Source organism: Lagenorhynchus albirostris, chromosome 11 (assembly GCF_949774975.1).
Source record: "Lagenorhynchus albirostris chromosome 11, mLagAlb1.1, whole genome shotgun sequence".
NCBI classification, from domain to species: domain Eukaryota; kingdom Metazoa; phylum Chordata; class Mammalia; order Artiodactyla; family Delphinidae; genus Lagenorhynchus; species Lagenorhynchus albirostris.
In genome coordinates, this window is record NC_083105.1 from 41709797 (window position 1) to 41732360 (window position 22564).

The window sequence follows — 22564 nt, forward strand, 5'->3', positions numbered from 1 at the left end:
GCATGGCTCCTGGACAACCTGCACTAGTCACCTGGGAGTATTACAAAGCAGATTCCTAGGCCCTAAAGAAGCAGAATCTCTAAGGGTGGAGCCATCGAAGCCTTCCTAACAAGCTTCTCAGAAAGGTACGCTGACCCAGGGTAGGCACACTGTTAAAACACTTAAAAATTCTTTTGATTTATCTCGATCTAAAGATCATTATAAACAGCTACCTACAGACAACTACAGAATCTGAGGCTCAGTGTGACTTTTTAAAGACTCCCCACTCTCATCTGATAGTGAATTACTAATCCTAGAAACTGGGTTGAGGATTTGTGTTTTTCTCACAAATCTCAATTCTGCAAAATTAGCAAATGCTGCATTGTCCTGGCATATTCAGCTGGCTCAGGGAGAAAAGGAATATCAGACTATATAAGGTATATTTTCATTATTTCTCCAGAAACTTTTAGTTCATTACCAGACTCAATCCAACCCTTTATTTTTCAGCGGCAGGGTGTGATATTAGTCTGTAATGTGTATATGTAAAGTTGAACCAGCCTAATCTGTGAATACATCTTAATCTTATATATATGACCTCAAAAGAAAAAAAAAAAAAAAGCAGAAACGTGGTAGGAAAAGGTCAGTTGAGGGTGTACCGGGTGAAAGAATTCATGGTTATTTATATCATAGCCTTGAACACTTCACATATTCCATAAGGCAAGTTTCACCGTGGGAGAGGGGAGGGTCTTTTTGGTAAGCAGGCTGGGGAAGTTAACAATAAAGGGACTGGGCTGAACTGAAGAAGATTTACGGAGTAACTTCTGATTTTTTTCTGTGGTTGTTTTAAACACATGCACAAATTATTTGACATTCCAACAAAAGATGGAGTCTAATTCCCCTTTCTCTGAATAAGGGTCAACCTTAGTGACTCATTTTCAACTAACAGAGTATAATGGACCAGGCTAGGTTAGAAAAGACAACACAGCTCTTGCCTGCCTCTTTCTCTTGAGATGCTTACTCTTGGAACTCAGCCACCATGTTTTGAGGAAGCCCAGACTACATGGGGAGGCCACATGTAAGTATTAGAGCCATAACCTCAGCTAAGATCTTCCCCATCAGCCAATATCAACTAACAGACATGTGAGTGAGTAAGCTTTCAGGCTATTCCAGTCCCCAGTTTTTGAACCATCCCAGCTGACACCCAGTGGAGCAAAGTGAGTTATGTTGAGTCCTAAATTGCAAATCTGTGAACAAAAATGCCTTTTTAACCACTAAATTTTTCAGTGCTGTAGATAACCAGAATGTTGTAACTGTTCCCACACAGAGCCAACATTTCCCATCCAACTATGTTTCCCAAATTGTACTGGAGATGCTAATAGATATCTGATAGGAAAATACTCTACATGAAGTTGCCAGGTACCTGGTAATTTGAAATTTCTGCCTGATAAAGTTTAGACCCCCCCTTTCAGAATTAAATTTATTCTTAAATTGGGAGCCATGGCAAAACAGCTACTCCAAAACTATAAAATTAGCTTCCAGTGGTTCTAGGAGTGGAAAAGGGAATTTGGCTTTGGGCAGGCTCTGTTCTCGGAGGAATCACTTTCATCATTTGGAGGTAAGTCAATAAGAGTAGCCCCAAAGTAATCCAAATGTGATATTAAAGTGCTGCATGCTGCATTTGTTTTAAAAATGACCCACTTGGGATATTTTCAGCCCCTTGTGGTGGTTTGGTATATTTAGGGAGGACTCCTGGCAACTCTAGTTCTAAAAAGTCTTCATGATCAATTAAGTTCAGGGAGCATTACAGCCATCTATCTATGTTCCTGTAGATTCACACTGCATGCTAGCAGATTGAAGGCCTTGAGATCTTGTAGTTGAGGAGTCTGTTTTAACTTGAAGAAAGGCTTGCACTGAATTAGTTGTCCATGGAACCACTAACATCTCAAGGAGCACTGGGAAATGATGGCCTGGACCACTGGTTCTCAAACTTTTTGATCTCGGGAACTCTTTACATTCTTCAAATTACTGAGGACCCCCAAAGAGCTTTTGTTTATGACAGTTACATCTATCATTACTCTCCATATTAGAAATTAAACAAAATTTTAAAAAAATGTATTAACTCAGACTTCCACTTACAGTCAAGTTGAAATAACAGGAACCCGATTTACCCTCTCACTTGAAACAATCAAAAACACAGACTAATTACATGAAAAAATATGGTTTTGAGAACGAATGACAATAGGCAACAAAGGAAAGTTATGGAGAAAATGAGGTCAGTCTTGGGATTTTCAGAGTTTCCAGGCTATAGTCTAAGGAGAGAGAATACAGAGGGAGCTGTAAGGCACCCCAAGTTGAGGAAACAGAGCTGAGGGTCCAGAGAAACCAGAGTAGCTAGCTTTGGAGGGACTGGAGAGAGCTGCACAGAGAAAGAATCCCAGGAATTCGTAGAGTGCCATCCAACCCCCCCCCCCCCCCGCAAATCTTCAGCTGTGTTCTGATTGCACATGCATGCGGGGTAACTACCCAAGATCCAAGACTATGGAAAAAAACACCTGAAAGATTTAGAGAGAATGGTGTCTGGTGCTCATATGGAGCTGGGGATAGTGCCTATTCTCACCAGTGAGATTGAGAAGTGTGACTCTTGGAGCTTTGGATGGAGACCTCAGTACATTACTGAGGTCTTGCCTCAGTAATGGGGAATAATTAACCCTGAACTGAACACTGCTCTGGTCCTGCCTAACAAATCTTGCTTAACAGCAAAACCTGAAAGGATCAAAGTTTCCAAATAATTGCATCCCAGAACAAAGCTCTGGAATTTTTATAAGAATAACAAAATACCCAGCACTCAATTCATAGTGTCTGGCATCTAATCAAAAATTACCAGGCATGCAAAGAAATAGGAAAATACAGTCCATAATGATGAATAAAAATCTATCAAAACCAACCCAGACTTGACATACATATGAAAATTAACAGGTAAGAATATTAAAACAGTCAATTATAACTGTACTCTCTATTTTCAGAGTTAAGTAGCGATACAGAAGATGTAAAAATGGTTCAAATAAAACATTGTAGGTGAAAACTATAATGTGGCAGATAAAAAATACTGAATAGTACTGATGACAGACAGCCTAGACAGTGCAGAAAAAAATGTAAGTGAACTTAAAGACATTAAAAACTATCCAAGATAAACACTGGGGAAAAAAAGAGAATTTTAAAAAATGAATTATCACTGAGCTATAGGACAATCTCAAGTGGCCTAATATACGTATAACTGGAGTTTGCTGAAAGGGGGGGAAGAAAAAAATTTGAAGAAACAATGACTGAAAAATTTCCAAATTTGATGACAACTGTAAACCTACAGATCCAAGAAACAGCAGCAGCAGCAATGAGGCTTTCTAATGCTTTGGATGGAAATAATCCCTCTTTCTTACTTAGTACTAGAAACACTGCTGTCTATTAAAAAGTATTTTCCAATCCAAGTAAATATCTGATGACAGAGATATTCTGGTAAAATTTATCTGAGCAAAACATTCATACTCCAATTCAAAGGCAAAAAGAGTTTTCTAAGAGGCACATTTGGTTTCCTTGAGTTTATGACTTAGCTGACCTAGATCAAGGGACATTCTGAAGTTTCCACTTGGAATTACAGATTTTTCTATTTTAACAGTCACAGAAAGATATTTAATAGAAAACTCTAATACCAAGAACTTTATGAAATTGAAGGTTTACTTTCTGACCTGAAGCTAATATTCCTTGTCCTGGTATGTACCACTTGTTTCCAATTATCTCTGTAAACTCTTAGAACCAGAAATCTACATCATAGGTACAATCTACCAATCTGGGAAGGACTGGGGAATCCAGACAAGACAAAGAGGAGAAAAGTACCTAAATGGAATGAAAAGGGAGGGCTTACAGTAGAATTTCCTTTATTATTTATATTTGTTCAAAATATTGTTACTTGAGGTCTACACAGCTCTGGAGGCATTACTTTCAATACTGTAAAATAATTATGAAATGAAAATTAGTCCAATCTGAAAATATTTAATACCACTGCATTCTCAATTAAACCATAAACAATCATGTGAACAACAGGAAAGGGTTCCTCCATAATTTTTGCTTTTTGAAGTCCCAAATAAAGCTTTCTTAGTCATTCAGGGTTTCTCAAGTAACTGAGATCAATGCTTGGTAGGTTTCCTTTTCCACTATTTTACTACAGAGTCTTTAGACATACTTACATTTAAATCTTACAGATTCATACAGTCCTTGAGGATCCTAAGTAACTCCATGGAATACAAAATTCTTAAAGAAAAACATATTCTCTTATTTAAAAAAAATGCATTACAAACACAAACATACACACACAGAATTAGAGGTTGCTGGTTTTTGTTTTTTTTAAAGAATACTACCACCACCTTCTATTTTTTGCCAATTTCTAGTCTTGCCACCTGATTCCTAGTTGACCCAGATATAAACATATAGAATAATCTTTTCATATCACAGGTACCACTACCCGTGTTTCATCAATTTCTTGAAGAGAACTGAGCAAAAAACCAAACACACATTTAAGAGTCAATATTTATTCTGATTAATATTTTACAAAATTTTGACAGATTTAATTTATGTAAGGAGAGCTAATTTATTAAACACTTTACAGGTTTTTCTTTCCACAGAGTAACACGTTAAGTAGCAAAATAATACTTGGCACAGTTATAAATAAAGAAAATATAAAATAAAAATATCCATAGCTTAAGTATAATAATGATGCTGTTTTATGCCTATTAATATTTCAAATAAATTCCTGGGAACAACAAAATACGGAAAAAATTCCAAAGAAGTAATTCATGTTTAGAGCTGAGAAATAAGTTCCTATTTGCTAAAAGTATGCAATGAAGCTGATACGAACTATTCCCCAAAGGGTCACCTTCATACACAACTTTAGAACGGGGTTAAACTGGTTCCACACACAGACCTACAAAATAATTAGACGGTACACAGAGGCATGGTTGGCTCCTGACCATCAGACCATTTCTGAGTTATAAATTTCACTGGTACTATGAGATGGCTAGTACTAAAGCATTAACATTGCTAATATTTTCCATGTATACATCTAGAGTTTTGTTTTTTTCTGTCTAACTGAAAGACATCTCCTTTGCACTGGAAAGAATATTGTACCATAAAGAAAGGACATGGTAACAACACTCTCATCCAAACTCTGAGAAAACCACCATTGTATTTGACTGTTAATAAAAATGTATTCGATAAAAACTGCAACTGAGTCTTCACGTGAAGTGGCTCAAAATACAAAAAATTAAAATGAATTCTAGCCTTTTATAAATAACTTTGAATTTAAAAATTATCTAAAATTTCCCCCAATTAGTAGTCAAAACTAGCAGAGACATTTGTAAAGTTAACCAATTTTGTACATTCTATGACAAAATGGCACAATGCTATTGCCACCCCACACCCATCTCTTCCCTTTTCAAAAATAAAGTACGTATGCCAATTTTCTAATATTAAAACACTCAAGTACACTAAGAGTAATTTTTTTGATGTATGACTTATGCTCAAAGAAACTACTATATAAAAATGGTACTTGGAAATACTGAACATCAACTATATACATTTTCACTGCTCCTCTTACTAAGGCAAGGGGCGGGTATACCACTAGACTGCTTTAATACCTGTAATCTGCATTTTACAGAGAATACTAATTTTACCAAGCATCAGACATGCAGTGAACTTGCAGGGTATAATGCTTATTAACAGCGATATTGAACATCACTAGAAGCTCATTAATTATCTCCCTTTTCTTTTTGGTTGGATAAAATGAAATGAGCAGCTTTAAATACACTAACACATAGAGACACAAAGAGAAAACTATTTGATAAATTATTTATATGCAGATACGCAATCTTTACACTGGTCTAGGATCTGTCATTGGTCGGACCACCATTTTCCCACCCTCCCCCAGCCCATTCCCTCTCACAGGTTTCCCACAGGTTGCTCGAACCACAGTTTGCTTCAGCGCTTAAGAGGACTAAACCTGTAAACAACAGTTATGGAAGCAGTGACCAACAGTTCACCATGAGAGTATGGAAATGCTGCAACAAAAATTGATCAGTGCATCATGTTTGACAATTCGAAAATCTGAAATTGTTTCAGACAGCATTAACAAATTTCAAAACATTCAATATTGGGAAAATTGAAACAATCTTAGGGATAAAATTCTTTCTGATAGGTCATTCTTTAAAAACCAGAATACACCATTAGCTTTTCTTTTATTCACATGTGCTATATGTACAGAGATCATGCTCCATCTTTAGCTAGACTCCATTATTTTGTCTACACTTTATTTTGCAGTATAGCCATTTATTTCTATTATTGAGAATTTTGCATTAACTTATTTGTTCTGCCTTTTCTTGAAAATAGCTCAACCCTTAAAAAACTGGACTATGTGCACATCAAATTAAATTCTAATTTATGCTTTACTGGATAGTGTGTGCCAGTATACATACTATGAGGTGTATCATGCACTTAGTAGGGCTTTTAAGTTGAACAAAATAACATGACTTACTATACTCATGCAAGTGCTTTATTATCAGACCATAAAACCTTAGAGCAAGGTTACTAAAAATTATTTCACTGAACTAGAAATATATCAGCATTGCCAACAGCTGATAGCAATAAAATATTGTTAGCACATTTTTTGGTGAACATTATTTTCTTGTGTCTTTGAAGACACATTACAGTAGATCCCTAATAAAACAACATGATTTTCATCACAGTATTTACATGTACATTCTAACACGTACATAATACTAGTCTGAAGCAATTTAAGACAACTTTCTTGGAATTAAATGCAATACTAGATTGCATCATAAAATTTAGCTGTATACCATAAATTTAGTTTTAGCTAGGATCAAGCATTTCTGATCAGTATACCATGTCTGTCAACAGAATAAGTTCACTCTTTTTTCATGAAAAATGTTATGAGAACAAAACCAAAAAGTTGAGTATTTTGTGAATTCCCATATTAAGAACCATTAACATTCATTTTAAGACCTTTATTCTTCCCAGAAGTGGCAGTGTGTTCTGTCCATGTTTACTTTTGTTAATAAAAGTGTTGGAAAAAAAGACTAAAATTCACAGTTAGCCCTACATATAGCATGCTGTTTGTTCAAAGGATGTGGATTCGAGTGTGAGAGAGACACGGACAGACACAATTTTCAGGCACCACTCAGCAATATGCTTCATAGGATAAAGATGCTGCTACACGAGCTGGTACCCAGATCCTGATATTTGGTCATATTCTATGGTATACTGCCTGGTCCAGTCCACAATAACAGGACGAAAGAGGCCACAGCATCGAAATTCAAAGAAGTCTATAATATTCCTTACACATCCATGGCTAAACACCACCCCCACCAAAAAAGAAAAAGAAAAAGAAAAAAAAGTCTATTAGTACAATAATTTAATATGAGTTTAATATCATTTTAATGTTAAATATATTTTTTTCGAAACTTAAGAACTCAGGCTTCCTGCCAGAAAGAACCTGCTTATAACTCTACAAAATATGTATGCATTCATGTTTCTTCACGGCTCTGATTTTTCTCTTTTGCTAATACAATGGGTTATACAATTATATATTAAAGTTATTCAAATTTGCATTTCTTTCATTCCTGTGTAATACGCAATTTTTGATAAAACCTTTCCTTGACTGGTGGCTCTTTGGCAAGGAGACAAACTATATCCAAAATTGAGAGAGTAAAAGACAAAATAATATCAATAGCATAAACTTGACAGTGTACCTAAGAATAGCAATTTAAAAAAAGAAATATCAAGGAAAGTTCCCCAAATTTTATAACTTCAAGAATACCTTTGGAAAAGCAGTCAGTTTTACACCTTATACAATTATTGTGCCTATGGGAGAATTCTCAAAACTACTCAACCGACTCTATTATTTTTGCTTTTATTTAAAGGTTTACATGCTTTCCACAAACATGCAACAATTAATAGCACCACAAAAGCTTGATGGCAGTAGACAAGCAGCTTGAGTAAAACTCAAAGTTTTAAATATTTCTATTATTAGGAAACTACTGTTTCTTAACTTTGAAGTGAATGCAAATTAAAAAATATATATATATAAATAAAAGAATAGAACAGTCTCTTCAATAAATGGGAAAACTCGACAGCCGCATGCGAAAGAATTAAACTGGACCACTATCTTACACCATACACAAAAATTAACTCAAAATGGATTAGACTTGAATGTAAGAACTGAAACCAGAAAACACAAGTGGTAAGCTCCTTGACCTCAGTCTTGGTGATGAATTTGTGAATCTGACACCAAAAGCAAAGGCAACAAAAGCAAAAATAAATAAATGAGACTACATTAGACTAAAAAGGTTCTGAACAGCAAAGGAAACCCATCAACAAAATGAAAAGGCAACCTACCGAATGGGAGAAAATATTTGCAAATCATACATCTGATAAGGGGTTAATATCCAAAATCTATAAAGAACTCACACAACTCAATAGCAAAAAAGCAAACAATCCAACTAAAAAATAGGCAGACGATCTGAATAGACATTTTTCTAAGGAAGCCATACAGATGGCCAACAGACACGAGAAGATGCTCAACGTCACTAATTTTTAGGTAAATGCAAATCAAAACCACAATGAGATATCACCTCATACCTGTTTGAATGGCTATTATCAAAAAGACAAGAAAAGCAAGTGTTGGTGAGGATGTGTAGAAAAGGGAATTCTTGTGCACTGTTGGTGGGAATGTAAATTGGTGCAGCCACTGTGGAAAACAGTATGGAGGTTCCTCAAAACATTAAAAATAGAACTACCATATGACCCAGCAATTCCACTTTTGGGTATTTATCCAAAGAAAATGAAAACACTAACTTGAAAAGATATCTGCACCCCATGTTCATTACCGCATTATTTACAACAGGCAAGATATGGAAACAACCTAAGTGTCCATCGACAGATGAATAGATTGAAATAATGCAACACACACACACACACACACAATGAAATAAAATTCAGCCATTGTAAAGAAGAAGGAAATATAGCCACTTGTGATGGATCGACCGTGAGGGCATTATAAGTGAAATAAGTCAGACAAAGAAAGACAAATACCACATAATCTCACTTACATGGAATCTGAACAACCAAACCCAAGCTCACAGATACAGAGAACAGACTGGTGGAGGGCAGAGGCTGGGGGTGGGGCTGGGCGAAATAGTCGAAGGGGGTTCAAAATGTACAAACTTCCGGTTCTAAAATAAGTAAGCCCTGGGGATGCAGTGTACAGCATGGTGACTATAGTTAATATTGTACTTCATATTTGAAAATGGCTAAGAGAATAGATCTTAAAAGTTCTCATGACAAGAAAAAAAAATTTGCAATTATGTATGGTGACAGACATTAACTAGATTTTAGCGGTGATCATTTTGCAGTGTATACAAGTATCAAACCATTATGTTGTATACCTGAGACTAATATAATGTCATATGTCAATTATACTTCAATTAAAAAAAAAAAAGAAAAGAAAACTAGGTGTGTGGAAATTTTTGTGTCATTCAGAGGGCAAATAAGGTAAGTAATTTGCACCAAAAAGTAGTTGCCCTAGAGTCTGGGAAATTTCCCTAAATAATGAATTTTAATCAACTCTATTTTTTAAAATCTTATTTCAATTTTCTGGATACATTCATTTTTGAATGAAAATTTATAAATTGATGGAAAGGTTAAAGAACAAATACTAAACGTTAGTAGGTCAATAAAGTTTGAATTGTATAATTAAGGAAAAAATGAATATCACAAATTTATATACAGTTAATGTGATAAATACTAAAGTTATGGTGAACTAACCAATGTTTCATCTGGCAGAAATCTTGGTATTTGGTATGTTTTATAAGCTATTTTACACATTGTTAAGTAAATTAAATATTCCCTGTTTCATATATTATTGCCATTCTTAAAGAAAATACTTCTCTTTGATGTACTCACTAGATATTTGCTGAGTTTAGTTAGTAAGGAACTTTATATGTCAAGAGAAAATATTAAATTCATAGATATGTACGTACTTGAATGGGCTTTCAATAGATGTTGTTGTGACTTTAAAGTGCTTGTATCTTCTGGCATTCATTCTTTCATTTGTAGTAATACCTAAACATGATATCTAAGAGGCAAGAGAAAGAAAACCATTAACTCTCTGAATATTTAATATAAAACAAGTTAATTCTCAAGAGGATCAGGATGGAGTCTGTTTCTGGCTTTCCATCAGGAGATCATCAAGCGGGTTTACACAGTACCATCTGACTCTGTGGGAAGTAGCTGGTTAAACAGGGAAAATATTAAAAAACAGGTCACCTGGCACTGTGTATGTGTAGGCATGGACATTATGTACATACTACCTCTCCATCAGCCCCTTTAAGAAGGAGCTTTTTTAAAAATCCTAATTAAAAAAACTCTTGAATAAATACTGATATTTGTAGGTAATAAAATATTAAAACACACACAAAATTAATGGAACCATCAGTCTAAGCTCACACTTATATCCAACTGGATGTATGTAAACCAGGAAAGAGAAATAAAAAGTTTTGATGACAGTAGTACTGAAAGTTAAAAGTTCATAATATAAGAAGAGGGAGGAGAGGTGGAGAGAAAGAGTGAAGAAGAAAGGAACAGCAAACTGAAAATTTTAACTCTTGAAAAAATTTTAATTACTGAAAAGTAGGAATGGTTATAAAGAGAATACATTGTTATTTTTTAAGCTAGGAGTGAATTTTTAAGAGTTCTCTGCACACTAAAGAACAAATAATGCACTTGCACATACCTGATACATCTGACACATGAGTAATACAGCCACCCACATGAAATGAAAAACACTGTTCAGAAACATCCAAAACATCCAGGGTGAACATGTGGCAATTTGAGTAATATATGTCCAAAATCCATCCTTGGTATAACTGGTCTCACAGTGGAGTCCCCAGTCTAAAATCAGAGCAGAAGAACGCAAATTTACTCATAACCATCCAAGCACCTCGTGTGGACATTTGTGGTAGGCACCACTTAGAAAACACGATCCAAGAATTTAACTGATGACTTTCAATGCAAGTATTTTCATACTCTTAAATAATCCCCTTGTACATTAGTGAAAAAACATATCAAAAGCAGAAATAGAAAAAGCAGCAGGCAATCCTAAAAACAAACAAACCTGTACTGTAACAATATACAGTTTTTATTTGATTGGTATTGCATACATACAATATGTAAAAAAACAATTCCTTTATACAAAGATAAGATGATACAGATATGTGAGACTTCTTTGGAGGGGAGGAACATAACACAAGATCACCTTGGTGAGGGGGACTTTTTCCAAAACAAAATCTACTCTTTGAGAGCTGCTGCCATAAAGAACTGATGTTATTAGTAGGACTATGCTCTCTCTCTCAGGTGTGTTGGGCTGCCAGAAATTAGGTAAAGATCTCTGACAAAATCGTTCTCTCTGTTAAGCCCTATTTGAGGAAGTAACCTCCTTTTTCATTAGGGCAATAACAGAGATTATTCTTAATATCTGTGGGAGTAGGAGGACTAGGAAATCATCCAAGACTTATTTTTATGTCAGTATCTAATACATCTTTGTGCTAAATACCACCAAGCCCTGAAGGACAGTAACTAATATTTTCATTTAAATTCTTTCCAAATTATGTTCTCAGTGCAATAAAACCCCATCATTTCTTCTAAGATACTATACCCATATGATCACTGAATGACAACTTATTCTTAACCTTTTAAATATTCTCTAATAGGCAATAATTATACCTTACTCTTCAAAACATTTCAAGTTCTGTGCAAACTTAACTATATTTTCCCAGCTGTTTGGTAAGAAAGAGCAACTAGCACAATCACAAAATCTATAAACTACTAGAGTAAAGCAAGCATGTGCTGTGAAAAATGTTGGTGTTTTTTACCCAGAAGCTTTTCAAAGCCTATTAAAAGATAATTAACTGATAATTCTGTTTCTTATACTCTATGTTGAACATGTTTGACAGTTCTATATCTATTTTTCTTTATGCTTCATTGTAATGAGGTGCCCCAAACCATGATTTTTAGTTAAAACACATTTGTCATTATCATATTTTTTGTTAATATGGTAAAGCATGAGTACGCAAACACGTGTTTTAAGAAGATAAAAAACTAATTGTACTCACAAGAAATACAACCATAAATCATCCAGCAGATCATAAAAAGCAAGAAGAATAGGTAGCCCATAAAGTATCTATGGTTGCCTGCACCTAAAGAACAAAACAGAAGCAATTTTTTTTAGCTAAGAAAAAACAACTGGAAATACACCTAGGGGTGAGGTAGGGGTGGCGAAATTCCATGAAAAGTGAGATACACCTTGGACAATAATCACATACATTATTTATTTTACAAAATGTTCTTCAAGAAAATAAATGTTTTAATAAAATTGTTAAAATAAAAGAATGCTTATAATGACACACAAAGATGTAGTGACTGCAGTGATATTCATTCAAAAGAGTCTTAATGAACCAAATAAATCACAAGTTTGAGCTTTAATTCTACTATTTGCCTTGAGGTTTAAATAATCCTATTTTATCTTTAGTTTTATAAACTTTAAAATCCTACTTTTTAAAGGCTTCTCCCCAACATAGTCATACAATCTTTGTAATGTTTCCCTGCTGTCCTCTCATAAAATCTCCAGGGCCACGTCTCAGACCACTTAGTTCATTTCCTCAGACTATGCCATTCTTGAACACTGAGATATGTAGAGTTCTTATCTGTCATTCTTCTCTGCCTCTGTACATAACAACCTTTAAATATTTTTTATTGCCTTACTTTAGTTTAACTAAAAAACAACACAATCTGCCCCCTTATTGATTTCACTGTTATCCAATGGAGAAAATAGGAAAGAGTAGGCACCAGAGAGAATTGATAGAGAAATTATATCAATCTTTTCTAGACACTGATTTTATGATGTCTTTTCCCCTCTCTCTTACAACTAAGTTGATGTTTTGGCACTCAGAAAATAATTGGGGGAACGAGGGGTATTGTAGGGTGCTAGAATGAACCTTCTACACCTACTTTAATATTGTACTTCATTAGTTACCTAGAGTAATTTAAATGAACAATATATTTAGAAATTACTCATAAAACTTACCTACACAATTGCCCACCCATGGGCAATGATGGTCGAATTTTGCAATACAGCGGTTGCACACACCACAATGTTTGGACCTCACTGGTTTCCGTATCTGTTAACAGGCATGTTAAAAGATTATGAAAGGCACTATACCTAAGAGAGGAAAGCCGAACATTTTATTTTCTCAAAATACAATATGAAAAAAACCCGGTATTTTTTGAAAAGGATTATACCAAGGTTTCCAAAGGAATAGAACCAAACAAAAATCACTTTTGTTTAATAAAATTTCAACTGCAACAACAAAGATGAAGAGGATAAGTCTACTCTAAAATATAAATTCCTAAGACGGGGCAGAACCATCAATTCACAAAAATAATTAAGAATCAAAGATCAATTTGCTGTTGCAATGAATGGTACTATATTTAATTCACAGCCCTCAAATTCCTCAAATATCACTCTTCAGGCTTCTTAATGAAAATGTATTGCAATTAATGGTCATAATACTGGTTGTTGCTTAATAAAATGCAATTGGTTCCTTAGTAAAAGGAAGGTCAATTTAGAAGTGAATAAAAGAGAGCTTTTAAAATTCGCATCATTAATAAAATGTCTTCCCAAAGTTTACAAATCCAGCAAAAAATCCCAGTAAGTGTACACGTCTTTCTTTTAGTGAAAGAAATGTGAGATCTCAGATTAAGGTACAGCACTTCCTCTGCTGAACTGCACGACCTTATCTAAGAAAGTACAACATGCTTAAGAAGTTTAGGCAGTCCCTGTTTGTTTTAAAAAACATAAAATACATTCTTCAGGTCTTCACAGGCAATAAAAAACTCATGTTTATGATGTTTTAAGTGTTATGAAATGTTTTTCTCTACATTACTCTAAAGCAACCAAGTGAATACAAGAACTCATTGGCGACCTTCAAAGAGCTGCTAGTCCCAATGCTGGATACATGACAAGAGCTACAGTTATTAACCCTTGCTAGAAACAAATTTTGTAATATCCTTTATTGGTGTTTCAATAAAAGCACTAACATTTCCCCAACAGTTTGCATAAATTACACACTATTCTGAGGTACTAAGAAAAAGGCATAGGTGCACTATGCGGTTCTTACATGTATTAAAAAATCTGTGGACCCAAGAAAAGGCTAAGTAATTTTCACCACAGATATGAGACTAAACCTATTAGCAGAAAGAAGTAGGATATATCAAACAAATTTTATCCTTACTTCCAACTCTCAGCTAAGTCTCCCCTCTGGGCAACAGCTGTCAATGAATTCTGCACAAAAACTGACACAAGGTTCCTAAACACAACAGTTGCCGTAGTTCACTTACAGAGCAATTCATTTTTAGAAAATTCTGATCTACATGTGTCTGTGTATTTTTCAAAGTAAAGATACCCATATAATGACAAATACCTCTGTCAATTTGAATCATTTTATAATAGAACAAGCTCTTTATTTTACAATAACAAATTATCTATCCAGAATTATGCAGCTTATGATAACATAATATATAATAAAATGTTTATGCTATGATGAGAGAAAGTCTTGTTCTTACCATCAGATATTTACTTAATAATGAAACTGTATTGAGCACCTCTATATAAAGAAACTGTTTGCTGACTGCAAGACTGATGCCCTCACAATGAGAAAAGAAATGGTTAGAAAATGTGTTTTCCACTTGGGATATTCTTTCTACAATCATAATTTGGCTATATCTGATAAAAATGGGGGTACTTTTAGACAGAAAAGATTATGTTTCAATAGATGTTAAATTCTAGTTTTGTTAATTGAGGTCAGTATTTACTGTCTAAAACTCTCTTCCCAAATGGCTCTTTGTTACTGTGTTATGTTATTGTAAAGCTTAACTGAGTTATTAAGAAGATATCCTAAGCTTGTTTCTGAAGCTGATCACTGTAATCTATCTTTGGATGAAGATCAGGTGCCCCATGATCTATAACCAAGGGGTTATGCATACTGGAATAAGTACCATTTAAAGGACTGTCTCCAACCTAGATGAAAGGCTTCTTATCAGGTATTCTCAAGTACCTCATGCACAAGGAAACTGAAGAGAATCAACTCTTAAATTCATATTTCCCAATTAAGAAGGGCCTCTGCATTGAACTGTCTATAGAAAAGACTGCTGACCCCAAATGACAACCACACCAGGATAAGAAAACAACAGCAGTGGTAGGCAGCTGACCCAAGAATCTGTATCAGTCCTGAAGAACCATCCAACTAATTTAATTGAACTGTTTACCAAATGTTTGTCTTCTTATCAAAATGGAAAGTTATTGTTTTACTTCTGACCATACTTTTAACCCCAATGTTCAGGATGGAAAGAAAATTCTCTAGTGAAGTTGTCTAACTATTCATGACATGTAACACTGCTTGCTTTGAGTGTACTGCTAAAAGCACATATACAATGTTTGAATGACAATTTGATATAATTGATTAAATGCATAGCCTATAAAGTGTTAAAAAAAAAAACAACCTGTTTACTATATGGCAAGGATATCAGCAATGTATACCTGACTTTGTGGAACAGAATTATATTTTCACAGAATAGTAGAGTATAAAAATGTCCTAAATGTTAAGAATACAATTCTGTAAATTACCTATTGTAAAGCACAGAAACAAAAGCCTTTTTAAAGCATGCTTGAAAATACAAAAGAATCAGTCAGTACCCTAAAGTTGTTACCAAGAGTAAAGCAGTATATATTTTGAACATCCAAAATCATAACTGTTAGGTCAAAGAAACAAACAGCCAAACAACTGTTTGGTTAAGTGAAACAACTTAAAAGAATCTGTAGAAGTAGAGCTTAGTTTCAAAAACTCATTCCAGAATCCTAAACTAAGTCAATTATTTTATTATTATTCAACTGTTAAGATATTAGTTCAGTTGTAGTGTATAACTTAAAAGTATAAAAGGGCATTTAGTTTCAAGCATGATTTGGGGATATTTCCATTTCCATGTAGAGAAATATGGTTTAACCACTGCGGCAGTCTGTATATTTTCCACAAGAACTAATTATAAAAATTAAGCAGAAAATCATTAAAACACAAAACAGTATTATTCTATAGAAATTAGATGTCTATAGTAATAAAACAATGTCAGTATCACTATATCTGATTCCATAAGTAAATGCCATTTAATTTCATATATAGCTTTATCTATGACCTGGTTGAATATGACAATGTTTAATATCAATGATAAAATAGTGCTCTAAGTTGAATAAACACTCTAATACAGATGGATAACTGCTCTAATTGAACCAGTTTAGAGGCCATGTTGTCTTAAAAGTTATCTAATAATTTCCCACTGTGACCTTTAAATATAAGAATAAATTTTCTTAAAATGTAATTAGGATAACAGTATATTAGGGAATCACAGTAAACTTTTGATTTTAAATACTTTTATTACTTAGTTTTTTATTTGTTGAATTACATTTTAAGAGAGAAAAAGAGAATAAGAATGAATACAAATGAATGGCACCACTGAATCAGAAGTGTAGTTAAGGTCTACCATCGGGGGAATAAGCACATTGGAAAGGAGACATCTTTTCACCATCTTTCCTCCTGTACCATGATCTAAAAGGCATTTTGCAGGGGTGGGTCAAGAAATGTGCTCAGTGAAAGAAACTGTCCTGGTTTCCCAAACTCTCTATGCTATGCCACTGGTAGGGGAAGAGGAGAGAGGGAAGAATAAAGAAAAAAATATTACCAAACAGGTACTGCAGAATATACTGAGGTCCAGACTTCCTGTCTCTGCAAGTTCAACTATTGTCTGTGAATTAAAAAAAAAAAAATTATTCAAAACAGAACAATACCAACTATTGTGCCATCAATATGAGTATCAATACACACTACTAAATATAAAATAGATAACCAACAAGGACCAGCTGAATAGCACAGGGAAACTATACTCAATATTTTGTAATAACCTATAAGGGAAAACAATATGAAACAGAAAAAAAATATATATGTATAACTGAATCACTGTGCTGTACACCTGAAACTAACACGACACTGAAAATCAACTATACTTCAATAAAAATAAATATATGAGTATCAGCAAACACAATGCTCATTTTTAATTAACCAATGTTTTCAGCTAAAGATAATAAAATCTCTTCGCTTACTTCTGCTATTCCATTATAATATGAATACAGGAATTTTATTTCTTGGATATATGAAAAAACAACCCTAAATTTAGTTATGGGAATATTTCTCTGAGAATAAAACTAAATGACCTATCCTAAGAACTAGTCTCTATAAGGTTTTGATGATTAAGGGATGAATGTAAACCTAAGTCCAATAAAGAACTGAATCTTCAGAACTGGATTATGACTAAGAAAACCTGGCAAATCAATAACCAGTAATGTCTAAAGAATACTGGAACATAAGGGTAGCACTCTTTATGCAGCCTAGAAAGGGGAAGATTAGACCGTAAGAAACTACTAGTGTTTTAATCCATGTGGATAGGAAATAATTCATCAGGATTTGTTCTGTTTTCAGAGACTGGATTAAACAGCTCTTAAAATGATCTAATTGCTTCTAATCCAATTCTCTACTTACCGTGACATCTTTGGATTATAAATTCAGTTTCCTACGTACCTCAGCTATAGATGAGGGGTGCCCTGGATCATATATACAAACATTTCAGTTATTAGAACAATATATCTACACTATCAACCAGTTTAGTGGCCTTCTAATTTACAGTCATTTAACAAACATTTACTGAATGCATATTTATTTGCTGAAGGTTTACAGAGATGTGTAAACTACTGTTATTTGTCCCTCAAAACAATCATAATCCTTATAAAGGAGAGAAAGATGAAATTTTAAAATGTCATGGAACTGTAAGGACTGGCATCACAAGAACACCAAAGGTGAGCGCCAACTACACATAATCTCAGTTTGGTTTGAAATTTCTAGTTTCCTTTTTTGTACTCTATTATCTGCTAAAAATACTGATAATCTGGCAATAAAACACAAGTGACTAGTTAGATTGTATCTTGCTACCTTTTTCTTTTGTTCCTCTGTAGCTTTAATAATCCCTGGATCTGATTTCCAAGATTTTCCAAAATTGTAGAAAAGTGCAATACTATTGACAAGGAATGGAAGATGGATAAATAAAAAGTTGAGATGTACCTAAAGTTAAGGAATCTAAAGAAGCAATGAAAACTAGTTATCATTATAGGTAAACTTATAATCTGTAAAATTTTATCACACATACACACAAAAACCTCCAAAAAAAATACAAGATGGTTTATTTATTACATCAAAATAGATTACATCTATACATGTTAGTCTATCTATTACATCAAAATAAATACATTTCCCATTCTGCTCATAAATAAGTATAAAAAAAATGTGAATTTTTTATAAACTTTAAATCATGTAGGGTTATCTGACACTTTTGAAAAGTCATATTTTTAAATATTTAAAATATGACTTTGAAAAGTCATATTTTTAAATGATCATTATTTCTTTTGACAAAAATGAAGGGACTTCTCATGTTCAAAGTAATTAGCATATTATCAATATTTTATCTATATGCATTAAAATCTACCAAACACTTAGATATCATACCCATATATTTAAAAGATTGTTTTTACATTCTCTCCGTTGCCATTTTTGCCCACATTCAAGGTGGCCTTAATTTTAGAAAAGGTACTTATAAACCTGCTGAAAACAGAAACAGTTTCTATGTTTACATTTTTCTACCTAATGAAAATATAAGAAATGTACTAGGCACTTATAAGTGAAGAATCAAAGACTATTTTCAATAACACTGAGAGAAATAAAGCAATGTTGCTAGAGCAACACATTTTTGGGACACAAAACATACCATTTTCAAGATTTTACGTAGGTACAAAAGCTATCCACAAAATTTCCCACGAGAATGGTGCCTTCCCTGTACCAGAGAAGAAAGGAAAGGCCTCATCACCAAAGCCTGGGAAGGACACTGACAGACAGGGACCTGTGTTCACATACTGACTGCACTAACCCTTCTCTTCCACTAGTCTCCCCACACAGCTCCTAGTCACATCCCCATAACTGACTGCCCCTAGCTCAAAACCTCTGGCTTGTCATTTCTTCACAAATGTATCGTTTCTTTGCTAAAAGGCATGAAGATTCCTACTCTGGTCACTTCTTCATTATTTATGAAGGCCCCCATGTACATGTAAAAAAAAAAAAAACCAAAAGATTTAATAAAATGTTAGGCTGGGAATTCCCTGGTGGTCCAGTGGTTAGGACTCCTCACTCTCACTGCCAAGGGCCTGGGTTCGATCCCTGGTCAGGAAACTAAGATCCCACAAGCCACAGGGTGCGGCCAAAAAAAAAAAAAAAAAAAAAGATTTTATGTAGTACAAGTATCATACAAACATTCTGTAAGACATTTGGACATTATCATATATACACACTCTACATTTCTTATGAAGCACAGGTAAGAAAGAACAGCTTCGGGCTTCCCTGATGGCGCAGTGGTTGAGAGTCTGCCTGCCAATGCAGGGGACACGAGTTCGTGCCCCGGTCCAGGAAGATCCCACATGCCGCAGAGCGGCTAGGCCCGTGAGCCATGGCCGCTGGGCCTGTGCGTCCCGAGCCTGTGCTCCGCAACGGGAGAGGCCACAACAGTGAAAGGCCCACGTACCGGAAAAAAAAAAAAAAAAGAAAGAAAGAAAGAACAGCTTCATGAATGAAACAATCCTATATTTGTTTGGTAAATATGAAAACACTAAACAACTACTTAAAATACAAGAGGAAAAAAAGGAAGAAGAAAGAGTAGTTAATATCACCTGCCATATATAAAAGTGATTTCTCTTTCTCCAGTCCCCTATTTATTCCCAACTTTCACCATCCTTATTCCCCAAAATCCATGGGTACAGCCAGAAGAGAATAAACAGAAAGTCAAATTTTCAGCTCTTCCAACAGCAAAATTCGCTTAAGAATAAAGCTGGATAAATGTATGTGCAACGAATGCTGAACCGTGGCATTTTTCAGGGCAGTATCTTATTGTAACAGTTTCAAAAAGTGCTAACATATAAGTATATATAGGTCAGGTTCTAACAGCCTGGATTAAATTTGCAGGGAGCTAACTAGCAGCTCAGTAAATGACTACAGGTTTGAAAGGGGTATTCAGGAATTAAATATCAGATGAACTTAAAGAATTTCTTTGCTTTTTTAAAGGGAAAGAGATTAGATATCTTCAAATGGTAGTTTAAACTTAGCTTTAGCAATAGATCAGTGCAGTTAATTTAAAACATTTAACAGAAATAATTTTTTGGTATGGCTGTTTTTTGTAAACCTTTTTTCCTAATGAAAGTTAGAAAACACTAAAAAGCATAAAGACAAAAACAATAACTCCACAACCCAGAGATAACTCCTTTTATTTTTGGTATTCTGCACTTTTAATCATAATTGAGATCATTGTGTATTTATTAACATTAATAAAATTTATCACTGACTACAAGCCATTTATTTAGGCTGCACAAAAACCCTATGATAAAGCCTGCTGCTATCCCCATGATAAAACTGAGGCAGAGGTTAATTAAGCAGTCTAAGATTAAAGAATGGATTAGAGGTGGAGCTGGCATTACAAGCTAGGCTCTTACTAGCTATGCTATTCTGCCTCTCCAAAGTGCTCTGCAGTATACCCTGGGTCATTAAATATTATGGGAACAATATCTTTGGGTATGAACATTTTTATTGCTTGATATATATTTTTATACCATCAGATTATTTACAGAAAGATACACCAATTTACAACCCCACTAGCAATACATATTTGTTGATCACTATGTTTGCACTAGCATTGAGTAAAGGAAAAGAGCTGCGAATTTAGAAGCAAGAGAAGCACTATTTTATACTTAATTTGTATTTGTTTTTATGCTTAAACATTCCTCCAATTAGAAATAAAACAAATACTTGTCATCAACGTTTTCATTTAAATGTTTATGGAATCTTCTTTTTCCATTTAACTCTTTAATCTACTTGGATGTTATTTTGATGCCTGCTGTGAACTACAGCTCTAACTTACCATAATACCCCCAAAATGAACCAAAAACAGTCAATCAAACCAACCAAGTGATCCACAAAATGCAAGCAACAACTTTGGAAAGAGGACAAGCCACACTATACCATAAAGTTCAAACTGGAGATCAAGGAAAGAAGATGATTCTGGTGAGACAGGCCGCCTGGGGTAGTTCTTAATCCCACCTCCATCTGTATTAGTAGTATGGGAAATGTGGATGAAAAGACAAAGTCAGAATTCTTATCAATCCCACCCTGGACTTCTGCTATGGACTGAATCATGTCTCCCCTCTTCCAAATTCATATGTTGAAGCCCAAACTTATAATGTGACTGTATCTGGAGATAGGCTCTTTAGGAGATAATTAGGTTAAATGAGGTCATAAGGGTGGGGCCCTAACCCAACAGGACTGTGGCTGTATAAGAAGAGGAAACAAGAGATCTCTCTCACTCTCTTCCTGCCATGTGAGGACACAGGGAGAAGGTGACTGTCTGTAAGTTGGGAAGAGAGCCCTCACCTGAACACAACTGTGCAGGCATCCTGATCCAGAACTGTGAGAAAATTAATTTTTGTTGTTTAAGCCACCCACTCTAGGATATTCTGAAATAGCAAAGATCTAAATATCAGAAAGAAGTCATTTTTCTCTAAATTATTCTATAGCTTAAATAGAATTTCAATCAAAATTGCATTAGGCTTCCCATGGAACTTAAGGAGCTGATTTTTAAAAATTTAAGTAGAAGTGCGAAGGGCTAAAAAGAGGTAAGATATTCCTGAGAAACAAAAAGTTGGGAAACTTGGCCTACCAGATATCATGAGTTAAGAATAAAGCTACAGTAATATGATAATACAGTACTGGTAAAGCACACAGATCAATAAACCAAATAGAGTACAGGAAACTTGATAAATATCGAGGTTGATACTGCAACTGAGTGAGGAAAGAGTGTGTTGGAGCAATGAGTTCTCTAAGGAGCAAAAAGGAAGACACTGACCTCTCCCGTCACATCATTCGTTATACACAGTAGTCAAACACATGTGAACTAAGAACTTTTGTAAGAGTATCTTTAATGACTTCACAGAAACCTGCACATGTGCACAAAAAAAAGATATACAAGAATACTTATAGCAGTATTATTGGAATTCACAGGTGATGACTGGATACCTAAAGATAGGGATTAAAAAGCTTAGAAAATATGAGAAGGAAACTAGCAGAGATACATGTAAAACTGAAGAAGTCCTAAGAGCAAACTACAGGAAAAAATGCTCAAGAGGAAAATGCATAGGAAAGAATGGTGAAAATGATAATTCTGCACTGTTTTCATTTTTACATATGTAATGATCCAGGTTCCATAAGTTTCTCACATCCAC

At 34.4% G+C, this 22564-nt stretch overlaps 1 protein-coding gene across 2 annotated transcripts in view; it reads right to left on the reverse strand.

The window, feature by feature from the left end:
• Nucleotides 1-4539: 4539 nt before the first annotated feature.
• ZDHHC17 (zinc finger DHHC-type palmitoyltransferase 17) overlaps nt 4540-22564 on the reverse strand; it is a 99149-nt gene continuing 81124 nt past the window's right edge. The window contains exons 11-17 of one of the 2 annotated variants that reach the window (XM_060165237.1): nt 18186-18308; nt 16885-16947; nt 13181-13274; nt 12210-12293; nt 10832-10989; nt 10080-10174; nt 4540-7390 (exon numbers count right to left, since the gene is read on the reverse strand). In XM_060165237.1, the coding sequence (XP_060021220.1) occupies nt 7252-7390; nt 10080-10174; nt 10832-10989; nt 12210-12293; nt 13181-13274; nt 16885-16947; nt 18186-18308 (756 nt within the window). In that variant the 3' untranslated portion in view covers nt 4540-7251. Of the gene's footprint in view, nt 7391-10079; nt 10175-10831; nt 10990-12209; nt 12294-13180; nt 13275-16884; nt 16948-18185; nt 18309-22564 lie in introns of those variants that run through there. The other variant, XM_060165238.1, reaches the window with a different exon arrangement.